Raw genomic sequence first — 13,779 nt, 5'->3', positions numbered from 1 at the left:
TACCATCATCCAAGTCTCGATCCATCAGCAGCATATTCCAAGTTTTTCCCAACCTTCACCACTCCACCACTTTTAATGCTACTTGCAACTCACAACCGCACAGCACATTGATCAAATCTGACGAAGTGCGAGGTGCATTGGTGGACAGTGAAACGCAGAACGCACTGGCGAACCTCGGATGGCGCATCCGATCCCGTGTCAACCAAGGCTACTCACGCGCATCGACAAGTGTCGATGCGTTGCATAGAGGCGATGGATTTGTTTCGGAACGAGACGTCTTGCGCAACGTGACCAATTCAAGGCGTGGTTGGAGCAGGGTTTCCACCGCTCCTTGGCTCGCCAGCAACTTTGACGAGCTTAGATGTGGTCAAACGTGTCAACAGTCAGACGACGAGATGGGCTCGATCGTAGACGGTAGCAAGACGATGGATGTGGTGGAGAAACGAACCAGAAGACTATCAGAATCGGATGAGGAAGAGGAGCAAGTCCGAAAGCCCCAAGTGCCTCCTTCAGAGCGAAGGATAGCGGGGTTGCCAAAACTTTCCTTCTGCTCATCCGTGAGCTCGAGCTCTTCGCATGACGGATCGTTCTTCTCGCACTCGGCCTCGCGTCCCAATCTCCTCAGTCTCCCCGCCACACAAACATCAGCCAGAGCTTTCGCTCGATCTCCCAGCTCATCCCATTCACCATTCAACATCCCCCCATCATCCGAGACCACGTTGGTCCCTCTGCCACACAATTACAATATGCATACAGACGTGGCCATGGACATGGTAGACGAATCGATCGCAAAAGATCATGACGCCGACGCAATGGCGTACGACTTCTCATCCCACTTTAACAGCACTGATTTCTAGATCCCATGATGTCACTTCAAGATGAATGTAGATAGTTGCGATGCATGCAACTCCATTTTTGTTTTCCTGTTGCTGTTGAGCAAGACATGATTAGCTCCCTTGTTGTCTGAGTGCGTAAGAACCGCATTAGAGAGCTGCAAACACCTGTTCGTACGTCGCGTATCGATGCCGAGTCCACAAGCAGGAAGCCCGACAAAAGTGTGCGAGCTACGTCCGGCGTGATGTGGATTCTCGGACGGCGGTTTGAGCCATCAGCATGCACGATTTGCACAGCGAAAAGAGACGATCTGTGCCAACAACCGGCTGACTGGGAGGCTGAATTCGGTAGCCATCGAGGGTATTTGATGAGCTTGATGATGCGCCTGAAGCACACGTGATGGTTGATGAAGGGTAGAAAGGTGATGCTGCTTGTCGTCCTATCCAACGAACCGAAAACTATCCGCTTGCACTACATACTTTGCACTGAGCGTGATACTAGCATCTTTGCCTGTTGCGCTGCTGAAAGCAACGCCGCCTTCTCCTATGCCACCCGCACCCGCAGTTGCGGCATTGACCAATACAAAGTTCTGTGAAAACGCCCGCGGGTGCGAAGTGAGCGGCGCGTCCGGATCAAAGTTGCCGCGATTCCGATTTGCACCATGCGTCGAAGATGTTGCTGACTTGGGTGCCGTAGACGTGGATGGATTCAGTGCGGACGAAGATTCGGGCGTGTGGTGCGAGACCGTGCCTGATACAGTGAGCAGTATCGAGGGTGGTGTGAATGATGCTGATGTATAGTTGTGTGCATATCAGACGCAAAAGGAAACGTTAGTGACATACGGATCGGCACCAATATAAACCGGCAGGACGAGGGGATAGTGCGAGGAGAGGCAAGGAAAGAAAGAGAGAAGGATAGAAGGAGAGAAGGATAGAAGGAGAGAAGGAGAGAAGGAGAGAAGGAGAGAAGGAGAGAAGGAGAGAAGGAGAGAAGGAGAGAAGGAGAGAAGGAGGGAAATGTCTGCTTCATATACTACTCGATACAACAGTGAACCTTGGGAAGAAAAGGTATCGAACCCTTATGAAAAGCGTCGCTTCGCATCTAAACGACTCCGCTTGCTCCGTAGCACCACCTCTTGGCTGGCTGTGGTTTAGCACCGCATTCGTCCGCAAAGGTGGAAGAGAGGAGGGGCGACGCTGTGCTGAAGAGACTTTTGCTTGTTCTCGCCTCTTTACTCGCGTAGACTGCAAGAAAGTCGACACTCTCGCATCCGGAAGAAGAATCCTTCTAGACAGTAGAAAGCTTTCCTGCTATATCGATACACAAATCGAGGCTGCGCGTGGAGGACGCGATCAAATTTCAACCGGGGGCCTCTGAAACTCACCTCCATCAACAGCACCTCCCAGGGCATGGCAGTCGAAAGCCTGTACTTCATGCTTGCTTCCTGGCATACTATTCAACATGGCCGTCAGCTCCTGCTGCCCGCTTACAGGCGTGCCATTCCATACGATCGACGAGTTGGGCAAGTACAGCGTTGGCACCAAGTTGGTACGCTGCGGTGAATCCGAAGCGGCATAGTAAGCAGAGACGAAAGTTTCGGCGGCTTTGGCAGCAAAGTCGGCCAATCGACGTGAGTCAGGTCTCTTGTCCATCTGAATTGGCTGTGTTGGCGTGGCGTCCATAATTGTGCAAGAAGGACAAGGAAGAGCAAGAGGAAGAGTTAGGAGAGTTGGTGGGATGCGGGGAGAGCATGCCATCCACAGGAAAGTTTCAGAGTGCAGCTTTGGACAGATCGAATACCGTCTTCCGAAGAGTACAATCGGGGACACAGAAAGAAGCATGATCGCCGATCCTTGTGGCCTGGAGAGCAAAAAAAAAGCACGCAATCACGAATGAGATACGGACTGTGAAAATATTGATTGCATACAGTATTCACGATTTGAGCGCTCACAACTCACGGCTCGTGACTGCGTCAAGTAAGACAGGAGAGTGCGTGTTTGAATCAGAGTGGAACAATCACGAATCGTGGATACTCAATCTCGACCCAAAAAATATTGCGACTTGCAGCAGCAGCGACGTGTGAAGATCAAGAGCTCAAAAGTCATGAGTGACTCGGATGCTGCACAGCACAAGCACAAGCTAAGTTAAAGCTAGAATCACGAATTCGTGATTGGCCGAGTCGCCGTCATCTCCGCAACAGCAACTCGACACACAACTTACGCAGTTACGAGTCGTGAGTGTCCAGAAACATTGGATGATTTCGTGTCCAACGCTCTATCCTCTTCCCATCCTTCCATCTTGCACAACGCACCCCATCACAACGTGGATTTTCTACAAGCAGCGCAGCTTACACTTTGATACCTCATTTACCCACGTGCAGTGGTAGCTTGGCGCGCCCTCTTTTCAGCTGAGCAGTCCTCAACACACAGCATTGCTCGTCGCCACATCCACACGAAGAACACCGCTACTCAACTGCGGTTTTACACAGAGCATTCCGTTGCTAGGTCACTCTCAACGCCCATAGAATCTTGAGCATGTCGGCTCCTCGTGACGCTTACAGCGTGGCGTCTTCTCAGGCGTCCACCATCACCCCATTCAGCACCGACGTCGCCTCTTCCGTCGCCTCGCTCGACTCTTCCATCCCTACCTCCCCCGAGCCTTCCGACCTCGGCGATGATACTGACATCAAAAGCGCCTTCATCTCGCACAAGGACCGTCGCGGCCCCAATGGCTACCGCTTCGCTACTCAGTGCGCTACTGTAGACGACCCCAACCACAAGGATCAGTACGGTTCCTCGTCGGCTCCCATCTACATGTCGGCCACCTTCAAAGGTCTTCCCGGCGGCGAATTCGACTACTCCCGCTCGGGAAACCCTACTCGCTCCATGCTCCAGCACCATCTCTGCCAGCTGCAGAACTGCAAGTATAGCTATGCCGTCTCGAGTGGTATGGCTTGTCTTGACGTCATTACCCGCATCGTCAAGACTGGCGAGCGTATCATTGCCGGAGATGACCTCTACGGCGGCTCCAACCGCCTCCTCGGCTACCTTGCCTCCCACCAGAACATCCACTCCGACCACGTCGACACCACCGACGCCTCCAAGGTCGAAGAAATGCTTCAGAAGCGAAGCCAGGAAGCCGCTGCCGGCCTTTGCGGCAAGGTGAGCATGGTTCTTCTTGAGACGCCCACCAACCCGTGTCTGAAAATTTGCGATCTTCAGCGATGCGCTGCTGCCGCCAAGAAGTGGGCGCCCGATGCTGTTGTTGTGGTCGACAACACAATGATGTCGCCCTACCTCATGCGTCCCCTCGAGCTCGGAGTGGATATTGTTTATGATTCGGGTACCAAGTATCTCTCGGGTCACCACGATCTTATGGCCGGCGTCATTGCTTGCGACCGTGACGACCTCGGCAAGCAAATCGCCTTCACTATCAACTCGATTGGAAACGCTCTCACACCCATGGACTCGTTCCTCTTGCTTCGTGGTATCAAAACGCTCGCGGTGCGCATGGATCGACAGCAAGCTTCCGCCATTACTGTGGCCCACTACCTTGACTCGCTCGGATTCAAGGTCAACTATCCCGGCCTTGCCTCCCACCCTTCCAAGGCGGTGCACGACAAACAGGCCGCCGGTCCGGGATCGGTGCTCAGCTTTGTCACCGGCGACAAGGCGCTTTCGGAACGCATTGTGGGTGCCACCCGATTGTGGGGCATTTCAGTGTCATTTGGCTGTGTCAACAGTCTCATTTCGATGCCCTGCCTCATGTCGCACGCCTCCATCGACCCGAAAGTTCGTGCGGCTCGAGGCATGCCTGAAGACCTCATTCGTCTCTGTGTCGGTATCGAAGACGAGCGCGACTTGCTTGACGACCTCGAAAACGCTTTGCTCCAAGCTGGCGCCATCCGACGAAAGCCCTCGGCTCGAAGCTCTGCTCTCGCATCTACCACCGAAAGCTCGCGCGCAGCATCCCCAGATCTCATTGCCTACGAACGCACGCCTTTGCATACTGACGAGCACACTCAGCAGGACAAGATTGGCAGCTTGGTCGACGACATGAACCGTGCAAGGCTCGAGACCCGCGGCGGTGAAGGGGAACCTCGCTCGGCTCAGGATCACCCGCCGCCGTCGTCGGTGGTTGTCAGTGCGCCTGGCAAGGTGATCCTTTTCGGTGAGCACGCAGTGGTGCATGGTATTACTGCTGTCGCCGCCTCGGTGGCGCTGCGATGCTACGCTAACGTATCGCCACGAGAGGATGGCAAGATTTCGCTCGATTTGCCTGATCTCGGCGTGATCCACACTTGGAACATCGCCGATCTTCCTTGGTCTGCTGTGCCTAAATCCATTCAAGGTGGTGGCGCCGTACCTGACTCGCTCGACAAGACGCTTATTGGCGCCATCGAAAAGGTGGTGGGCGACACGGTCAACGAGAGCGAAAGAAGCCATGCTGCTTCGATCGCCTTTCTGGTGCTTTACATGTGCATCGCCGGTCAGGCTGATGCGCGCGCTCAGGCATTTGTGCTGCGTTCGGCTCTGCCCATCGGTGCAGGACTCGGCTCAAGCGCCGCGCTCAGCTCGTGCCTCGCTGCGGCGCTCACCATCCTCTATGGTCGCATTCCCGCTCCGGGCAGCGAACTGTCAGCTGAGCACTCGACACACATCAACGAATGGGCCTTTTTGTCTGAAAAGGTAATTCACGGCACCCCCTCGGGTGTTGACAACACGGTGGCTGTTCATGGCGGAGCGATCGCTTTCACTCGTGCTCACCCAAGCAACACGCTCACAGCCAACAAGATGAACAAGCTCAAAGGCTTCTCTTCGTTCCGTTTCCTCCTCGTCGACAGCTGCGTCGGCCGCGAGGGCAAGAAGCTGATCGCTCACGTTGCAGCTCAGAAGGAATCCGAGCCGACTCGTGTCAATGCGGCTCTCGCTCGAATCCAGACGATCGCCGATTCGGCCCAGCTCGTGCTCACTGGCAACTCGGGTCTCTCTCGCTCCGAGCAAGTTGCACAGCTTCGCGAACTGATCAAGCAGAACCATAGCGAACTTGTTGGGCTCGAGGTATCGCACGCTTCGCTGGAGTTGATCAAGAACAAGACCGAGTCGTTTGCACCCGATCAGCTGGCTACTAAGCTCACAGGTGCCGGAGGAGGAGGATGTGCAGTTACACTGCTGCCGGACGACTTTGAGGAGGAGAAGGTGAAGGAGCTGATGAGCGAGCTGGAGAATGCTGGCTTTAAGTGCTACGAGACCAGAGTGGGAGGTGACGGCTTCGGCGTCAAGCTTCTGCAGGACGAACAGGAGGAGGCCGAGGCCAAGCTGCGATTCAAGGAAGCCAACGTGAGCAACGAGCTGGCTGTGTGGGCTGATGAGCTTGCTGGTTGGGTATTTGCCTGAATCGAGGCAAGCAAAGCTGAAAGCTGCGAGCTGAGAGTGTTTTTTGCGTGTCGAATAGAAAGGAAAAGAATATTTACGATTGTCTAAAGAGTCACAGTCACGAGTCACGAGTGCGATCGCTCGTCATGTCACTTTGTGGCTGCGCTTGAGGAGGGATGAGAACCGAACGGCCTTGAAGCACAACAGGACCCACAGACTGCGTCTATGCGTTTGCAACAAAGAGAACGCAGGGACGAGCACCGAGGGCCTTTGCTTGTATCACATTTGCTAGCCTGCTACACGCTATGGCTGCGAGGGTATCAACATTCCCATGCCAAGCCAAAACCTGACCGTCTCACGGTGGGGGTCCTACTCTCTCTAGTGCACCCACGATGAGATCGTGAAGAGAAGATCCGATTGCCTCGACTCGATCAGGCATGTGATTCGGGAAAGGGCCAGTCGGCAGGCTCGACGTTGTAGCACAACTTTTCGGAGATGAGGCTCTCGCCAAGTACCGCAGAAAAGCATGCTTGGCGACGCTTTAAGGCAGCCAGAAACCGACTTCATTTCGTATCTGCTTGCCTTTTATCTCCCCTTTGTACCGTCACATCGTGGCTGCAAGCTTTTCAAATCACGAGTGACGAGAACAAGGAAGTTCAGCACGGCATTTCCGGCGAGACTTCCGATCGTGCATCAAGCTCTGAGCATCGGTCAAAAGTCGACCTCCAAAACTTGTCTCTGCGTCGCTACCCCCGTTTCTATATAACAGCATCGTAAAAAAGTGAGTTTGAGGGGACACACCCTCGAACCTTGTTGATCAAGTTCAAGTCGCCCCTTTTCCTTCCTCCTACTCGACCTCCTTTGTGCCAGACTCCCCTCTTGCATCCTTTCTGATTTTTATCCCTTCCGCTTTCCTTCTCGCACACTTCGCTCTATCGATTCTCTACCTGTAGCTGTGACTTGCTCGATTCGGCTTCCCCTCTTGCCCTCCGCTCGGTAAGTCAAGGTCGCGCCATAAGCTAGACCTCGACAATGTCAGCAGTCGAGACTGAATTGAGGTCGAGAGGATGCAATTCTCGGTCATCAACGGAGCGATCGGCAAGAAATCTTGAGTTTGAAAGTCGACGCTGATTGCCCTTGTCTCTTTCCGCTTGAATCCGTTCGGTTCGTCCACGGCGACTTCTTTATTTTTGGGGTTCTTGGCTTGATCTTGCGCCATCGGTCCATATCTCGTAACAGGTTTATTTCCCCCTTGACCCGTTGGTTTCTGATCGTAACACAATCCAACTCGCTCAACAGTCACAGGTGAGTGAAAATACGCAGCGACACGCAACATGCGAACGAATGACGAGCAGGGAACTTGATGTTGGTGTAAGAATACCTGTGCGCCTTTGGCACCGTGCTCTGGGGGTCTGCTACTCGTCAGTGCTGCCGCGCGAATGATCAGCGTCAATGCTTCGTCAACAAGCATAAGAGGAGTGTCGATTTCCTGAACAGAACGTCTCTTCCTTGTCGTCCGTACACCTTCCCAATTCCGGATGTTAACACAGTGTCAGCTCTTTTCACTCTCCATCTCTGCCCTTCAGACAACCTCTGCTGCATCTCCGACCACAATCCTACACGCTCCCCAGATTTTCCAGCCTCTCGCGCCCTTTTTGCGCTGCTCGCCCATTCTCCCTCACCACCACATCTTTGCTCCCTACTTCTTCCGCTTCGTGCGTTTGAATTCGTCACAATGCTCTTTTCGTGCCTTTCAACCTTCCTCGTCGCCATGCTGGTCATGGCAACCTCCCACGTCACGTTTGCGAACGCACGTCCCGTTCATGGTCTCCATCATGCTCACAGTCTTCTTGTGTCCAGCCATCGAAACGATCCCAACCACAAATTTCATCGCCATTTCAACTCTGATTCAAGTCTTTACCAACGCACCTCTGAAGCTGTTCGTGTCGCTCGCAGAGATGTAGGCGATAATAATGGCAATGTGTCAGCTCACGACAGGTACGAGTCACAGCAGCACAAGCTCGAAGCTGCGTTGAAACACTACGAGGAGTACGGCGATGCTCAAAGTCTTCAGTTGTACCTTCACGGCTTTTCTGGTGCGGGCGTCGGTGCTACCACTGGTGACGCCACCAAGGATGATGTGCATCAAGTTCCTGCTCAGGATACCTCTGGTGATATTGCCAAAGACGATGCGAAGCAAGCCCCTGCTAAGAACGCTCAGCAGGACAAGCAAGCTCCAGCTTGTGAAAAGGCTGGTCCAAACCAGCCTCAGCCAATGCAGCCACAACCTCAATCGCCAAAGATGATTAAGAAGCCCAAGAAGCCACAGCCACAGCCACAGCCACAGCCACAGCCACAGCCACAGCCACAGCCACAGCCGGCCGACCAATCAAAACAGGCGCCTTCCCACGATCAGCCTAACCAGCACAAGTCTACTCCACCAGCGGATGAGTACCAACGACCGTCGACGCCATCCTCGGGCTCCTCAGACAATTCGATCAACGGCTACACTCCTCCAGCTTTTACCTCACCACCGGGCGCGCCTTCGACCGCCTCCCTGTACTCCACCTCAGCGCCCTTCATCGGTCGTGCCACCTTCTACAACACTGGCCTCGGCGCCTGCGGCATTGTCAACAGCGACGACCAGCCCATCGTCGCCATCTCTCGCGACCTTTTCGAGAAGTACAACCCGAGCTCAGGCAACCCCAACCACAACTCGCTCTGCGGTAAAAAGGTCGAGATCAGCTGGAAGGGTAAGACGGCGTATGCTTTTGCTACGGATGAATGCCCCACTTGTACAGATCATGCTTTAGATTGCAGCCCGAGTGTGTTTGAACAGCTGGACAACAAAGACAAGGGCGTCTTGGATGGTATCACATGGCGATTCGTCTAGATTCAGGCGAACCAACTTTCATAGAGGCCGGTCCTCTTGCGTCTTGTTCTACGCGCCTCGACCATTTCCACCACTCCATCCCGACCCGTTGCTCTGCTTGGCATGGTTCTTCTACAACAAGCATCATGACACGCGTATGCTTCGGCTTCGGTCTTGCTTGTTAACTTTTGAAAAGAGAGATGCAGGCCAAATGCAAAACATCTCGGTCTGGTCGTGGTTGAACCACACCCAGTTGTCTGCGTTCAGAGCACTTTTGCTCTGTCTCACGTTTTGCAAAAATAAACCTCTCTTATGGCTTTCTCTTGTGTCTTTTCTAGAAATCATGAATGTTTCTTGAACTGTAACGGTGACTTTTGACTCGTCCTAGATTAGGCACTGTGTACTGTATGTGCAACAAAGTCTGGTTTGAGACGTGAGAAGCAGAGCGAGCAGGGGAGAGTCATGTGGTGGTGGCGCGACACACTTGGGGTGTGATGACTAGGGCCGCGCGATGCTTGTGTTCGTCAACGCGATGGCTCTAGCAAGCATTTCTTTTTCCCTCTGCCTTTTTGTGAGCTCGGCGGTTTCGGCTTGCGCCTGGGTACCACCAGTCCTCCTTGGGCCTGCGGTTTTGATGAATTTGTCTAAGAGCATCAAGAGCTTTTTCGGATCGACGCGCGCCCATCTTGCGCCTGCTTCGATGGCTACCTTTCCGCCTTGGACCAACATGGTGTATTCGGACACTTTGTCCAGGACGACGAGCTGCAACGTTTGTGTGACAGGGTCAAAGATGCTGGCATCTACACCGTCCTGCGTTGCGGCGCTGGAGAGGAAATTGAGGTCGACGAGCAGCAGCTCGCAACCTTGAACGTTAACTTGCGTCGTTTCGGCGGACAACAGATGTCGATCCAACAGGCTACCGGACAGGTGGCGGTAAGCTGCAGTGTAGACGATCGACTTGACACCAGGGGGCAGCAGGACGAGAACTGATTCCATCATAGTCCTCAACCAGTCAACCGTATCTTGCAACCACGCCGAATGCGTCGCTCTGCCCATGCTCCGCACACGCGCCGTTTCGGGAGTGGGAGCAAAATCGTACTCTGCCAAACCGAGGAACTGGTCCAACTTGGCAGCGAACGCCTGGTTGATCTTATCTTCGGCGATTCTCAATGTCGCTGTAAAATGGTGGCTCGCATCTAACGACATCTTGCCTCCGCGCCCATGCGGTGCTCGCAACGCAGTCAGCAGCTTCTCCAACTCCAGACACGCCAGATTAAAGTGCTCGGCATTGACGACGATCTGCGCAATTTGCGACAGGTTGATACTCGCCCTCGTGTTGTCCAGACTCTTGCGAATCGCCGTACTGACCTGCGTGATGAGCAATTCGTCCAACGACTTTTTCAGGATCTCGTCGATCTCGCGGTGGTTCTGAAATCCATCGCTGAAGATGTAGTACTGATCGACGAGGTTGCGCATGTCCATACAGCACAGCGGATAGGTCTGTGAAAACGGCAACGACAGCGGAAAGCCGGAAGAGCGCAGCATGGCGTCATCGCCAGGTTTTAGCCAGCACACGGAGAGCACCTTTTGCAATTCTTCGGCGTTGGATACGACCATCGGTTCGTGTTGAGTGTCGTGCATCGCTTGTTGGAAATCCCGGCTGAACCTATCGCGTAGCAGCTGTGCATACCGCTCGAACAGCGTCAAAAGCAAAGCATTGAGTTTGGCAACGGGGAACGAATAGCCTTCGAGCGTCTGGATGAACGTCTGTATCGACGCTTTGGCGGAAACATAGATCTTTGTATCTTTGCAATCGCGCAATGCGAGCGAGACGATCTCGACCACACGGCTGCACATGGTATCCCAAAGATCATCCACCTCAGACTCTTCTCTGAACCCCACTGGTGTGGTTTGGATCACGTGGTGCTCGACTAGGAAAAAGCCAACCATCTCTTCCAACAGCGCAGGAACCGTTCCGGCAGTATCAAACGTCAAGCCTTGGTTGAGCAGCAGGTTGGCCTGCGCACGTCGATCCTCCTGGTAGCTGGTCTGCAGTTCTTCCCTGGCATCCAACGCGTCGTAGATATGGATGCACTGATACAACGGACGGAAATCCACGCTGACTTTGTCGTTATCGACAAAGTTGCTCTCTGTCCTCTCGTTGACCACCAGTTCGATCGCACTGTTGACCTTGGCCAGACGCAAGAGCGGATCACGCTGCGACTTGACTCTCCAGCGCTTCTGTCTTAGTTCCATAGCTTCCAGCGCCATTTGACCGACGGTTTGTGACTTTTCGCGCACCTGGAACAGCCATTCCTTCATCTCTCTCGTCACGGCACTCTTGACCTGCTCTTTCATCTGCGGGAGGCCCTCCATCATGTGCTTTGTAAACTCGTGTCCGAGCAGCCCGCGCAATTTGGTTTCGAGCTCGGCCATGCTTCGCAATGCAGCAAAGTACTTTTTCTCGCTGATCAATGCGTCGACTCGATTCGCCATATCCAGCACTCTCAAGCACACTTCGACAGCAGAGATCGCGTCATTGACGTTGGATGCTGTTCTCTGCGTTTCGAGCAGCTGTCGTTTCTTGTTGGCCAACGAGCTTCCGCCTGCCTGCAGATCTTCGTTCAACTCGCCGATTCGATGCTTCAAAGTGACTGTACCAGAGCGAACCTTGAGCAGCTTGTCGACCGCAGCGACAAACTCGGAGTGGTTGTCGTCGCAGACCGCTTCGATCTCGCGATCTTTGGAGCGAACAAACGTTTTGAGATGCCGAAGGAATGCATCTTGTTGACGCGCTTCGTCGAGCGATTTGATGATGGGGCCGAGCTGTTCGAGGTTTTCCGAGTCCGCGTCGAGGTCGGTAAACAGCGTGAGCTGCTGAAGTTGTGCTTCGAGCGATACGAGCGGCCGACGCGGACGGACGACCATGGTGTAGACGATGATCCAGGGAGATGAGTCGCGGAGGTCTCAGTGAGCGCCAGCGTGCATGGCGGATTCAAGAAGATGCGTTAGCCGCTTGCTGACGGGCTATCGATGACTGGTTCCAGTCGACAATCAAATTTCGTACCGACGGTAGAGCTGTGGAGTGCGTTCCATGCAAAGCCGGTTCAAGTGACGCAGAGACGTTGAGGACGAGCGTGCGGGTATATAAAAGCGTAGAGTTGATGGTTTACCTCGGCGAGACTCGTGTGGAGAATCGTGAATCACGAATCACCGAATCAAGAATCACCAAGGGTACAAGATCCGCTCGTTGCTCTTCAGACACACGACAAAGTGGTCCCTGCGCGACAGACACCACGCAAACAGATTCACGATTCACGATTCACGATTCGTGATTCGTGGTTTATTATAATAAATGTGTTAGGTCTTCATTATCAAAAGAATCGTGAATAGAAAATTGTGACACATCACATGCATCACGCATCGTGACGTGAAATCGTCGAGCAGGATCACGTCTTGAAACGTGAATCGATGGACAACAGCATACATGACTCCTGACTGCAGCGGTATCGTATTCACGATTCGGGATTCATATCAGGATCGACGGCCTCTTTTTGGCTTCATTTCACAATTGTCTCCGAACAATGTTAGCCGATGCAAATGGGCGCAAGACACCGGAAACAGCCCACGCGTGGCAAACCTGGTGCACCGACTGACCAACAGTCACGATTGCACGGCGGCGGCAGCGGCAAGGAGTCGCATGGGAGTAAGTACGAAGGCGTAAACAGCGTTTCGTACCTATCGATGAGCTACATCGTTCCTATCGTGTATCTCTTTTCCGCGATACGCAGAGCAGAGCTACGCAGAGCTACGCAGAGCAGAGCTGGAGAGCGCAAGCGAGGGATCGACGGCGTGCATACAGTCGCCAGGCTGCGTATGTCGTGTACCATCGGTCTGACTTGGACGCAAGGGGAGCCCCTTGCCGAGAGCGTGGGCAAGGGAAACTCCAAAAACCACCAAAATCGTGAACCAAGTACGCAGCGTCAAGTACGAATCGTGAAGCGTGAAGCGCGAAGCGCGAAGAACGCCGTGAGCGTGAATCGGTTGAACTAATAATAGTCAGTACAGAGTAGACCGAGAGGTGTTGGTGGTTGCACCACATGCACGTCGGCGTCAAAAGAGACCCTGCGTGATGCTTGTGGTGCTCGAAACTGTGAATCGTGAATCACGAATGTGACAGGTCGCAACCATCGTGCATGTTCACGTCTCACGCACTCGAGACTCCTCCCCTACTCGCGATTCATAAACGAGAACAACACTGAAACCAACACTTGGTGCTTGTCGCTTTCCTGCTTTTTGCTCTTTGCTTTTTTTTGCCGTTTGGTCCTTTTTGCCTCTTGGCTTAGGGTTACATGCTGTCCGCCGTGGGTGCGGCAACCGGCTCATCTTTTCGAGTTGTGCCGACAGGTGCCTGCAGATGCCCGTCCAAGTCAAATGCGGCCAACGTGAGAAGCTGTCTTGCTTCATCAGCACAATGAGACTTCGGCGATATGACAAGCAATGCATCGAGCCTGAACCACCCAGACCACAGGCGGGACGATTGTCCTACCCTCGACTTGCACTTGACCGAAGACGATTCGGTCTGTGCAGGTGGATTCTTCGCTGCGGTAACCAAGCAACCACGCTCGCACAAGCTGACCCAGACTAATACGCTCGCCCGATCCGCATGCAACGTCCGCCCTTCATGCTCCCCGTCAA

General features: G+C 53.7%; 5 protein-coding genes across 5 annotated transcripts; 3 read left to right on the top strand and 2 right to left on the bottom strand.

Moving 5' to 3' along the window:
• On the top strand, window positions 1-857 carry UMAG_10759 (uncharacterized protein; the record flags this gene model as incomplete). The annotated part of the gene is made up of 1 exon (XM_011393638.1): window positions 1-857. A coding segment is annotated over one exon (857 nt), but the record flags the coding sequence as incomplete, so codon positions are not given.
• Window positions 858-1,273: 416 nt separating this feature from the next.
• Window positions 1,274-2,516, bottom strand: UMAG_10758 (uncharacterized protein; the record flags this gene model as incomplete). Its single annotated transcript, XM_011393637.1, has 2 exons — window positions 1,274-1,623; window positions 2,219-2,516. 2 exons carry the CDS (start codon window positions 2,514-2,516, stop codon window positions 1,274-1,276), a joined length of 648 nt encoding a protein of 215 aa, XP_011391939.1.
• Window positions 2,517-3,368: 852 nt separating this feature from the next.
• Window positions 3,369-6,230, top strand: UMAG_05496 (uncharacterized protein; the record flags this gene model as incomplete). The annotated part of the gene is made up of 1 exon (XM_011393521.1): window positions 3,369-6,230. One exon carries the CDS (start codon window positions 3,369-3,371, stop codon window positions 6,228-6,230), a length of 2,862 nt encoding a protein of 953 aa, XP_011391823.1.
• Window positions 6,231-7,944: 1,714 nt separating this feature from the next.
• UMAG_05495 (uncharacterized protein) lies at window positions 7,945-9,102 on the top strand (the record flags this gene model as incomplete). Its single annotated transcript, XM_011393520.1, has 1 exon — window positions 7,945-9,102. One exon carries the CDS (start codon window positions 7,945-7,947, stop codon window positions 9,100-9,102), a length of 1,158 nt encoding a protein of 385 aa, XP_011391822.1.
• Window positions 9,103-9,579: 477 nt separating this feature from the next.
• UMAG_05494 (Rab GTPase-binding exocyst subunit SEC15) lies at window positions 9,580-12,009 on the bottom strand (the record flags this gene model as incomplete). The annotated part of the gene is made up of 1 exon (XM_011393519.1): window positions 9,580-12,009. One exon carries the CDS (start codon window positions 12,007-12,009, stop codon window positions 9,580-9,582), a length of 2,430 nt encoding a protein of 809 aa, XP_011391821.1.
• Window positions 12,010-13,779: the final 1,770 nt, after the last annotated feature.

The sequence above is a fragment of the Mycosarcoma maydis genome, chromosome 18, assembly GCF_000328475.2.
Source record: "Mycosarcoma maydis chromosome 18, whole genome shotgun sequence".
NCBI classification, from domain to species: domain Eukaryota; kingdom Fungi; phylum Basidiomycota; class Ustilaginomycetes; order Ustilaginales; genus Mycosarcoma; species Mycosarcoma maydis.
Note: the sequence above shows the minus strand (reverse complement) of the source record. Positions and strands in the feature narration are given on the sequence as shown.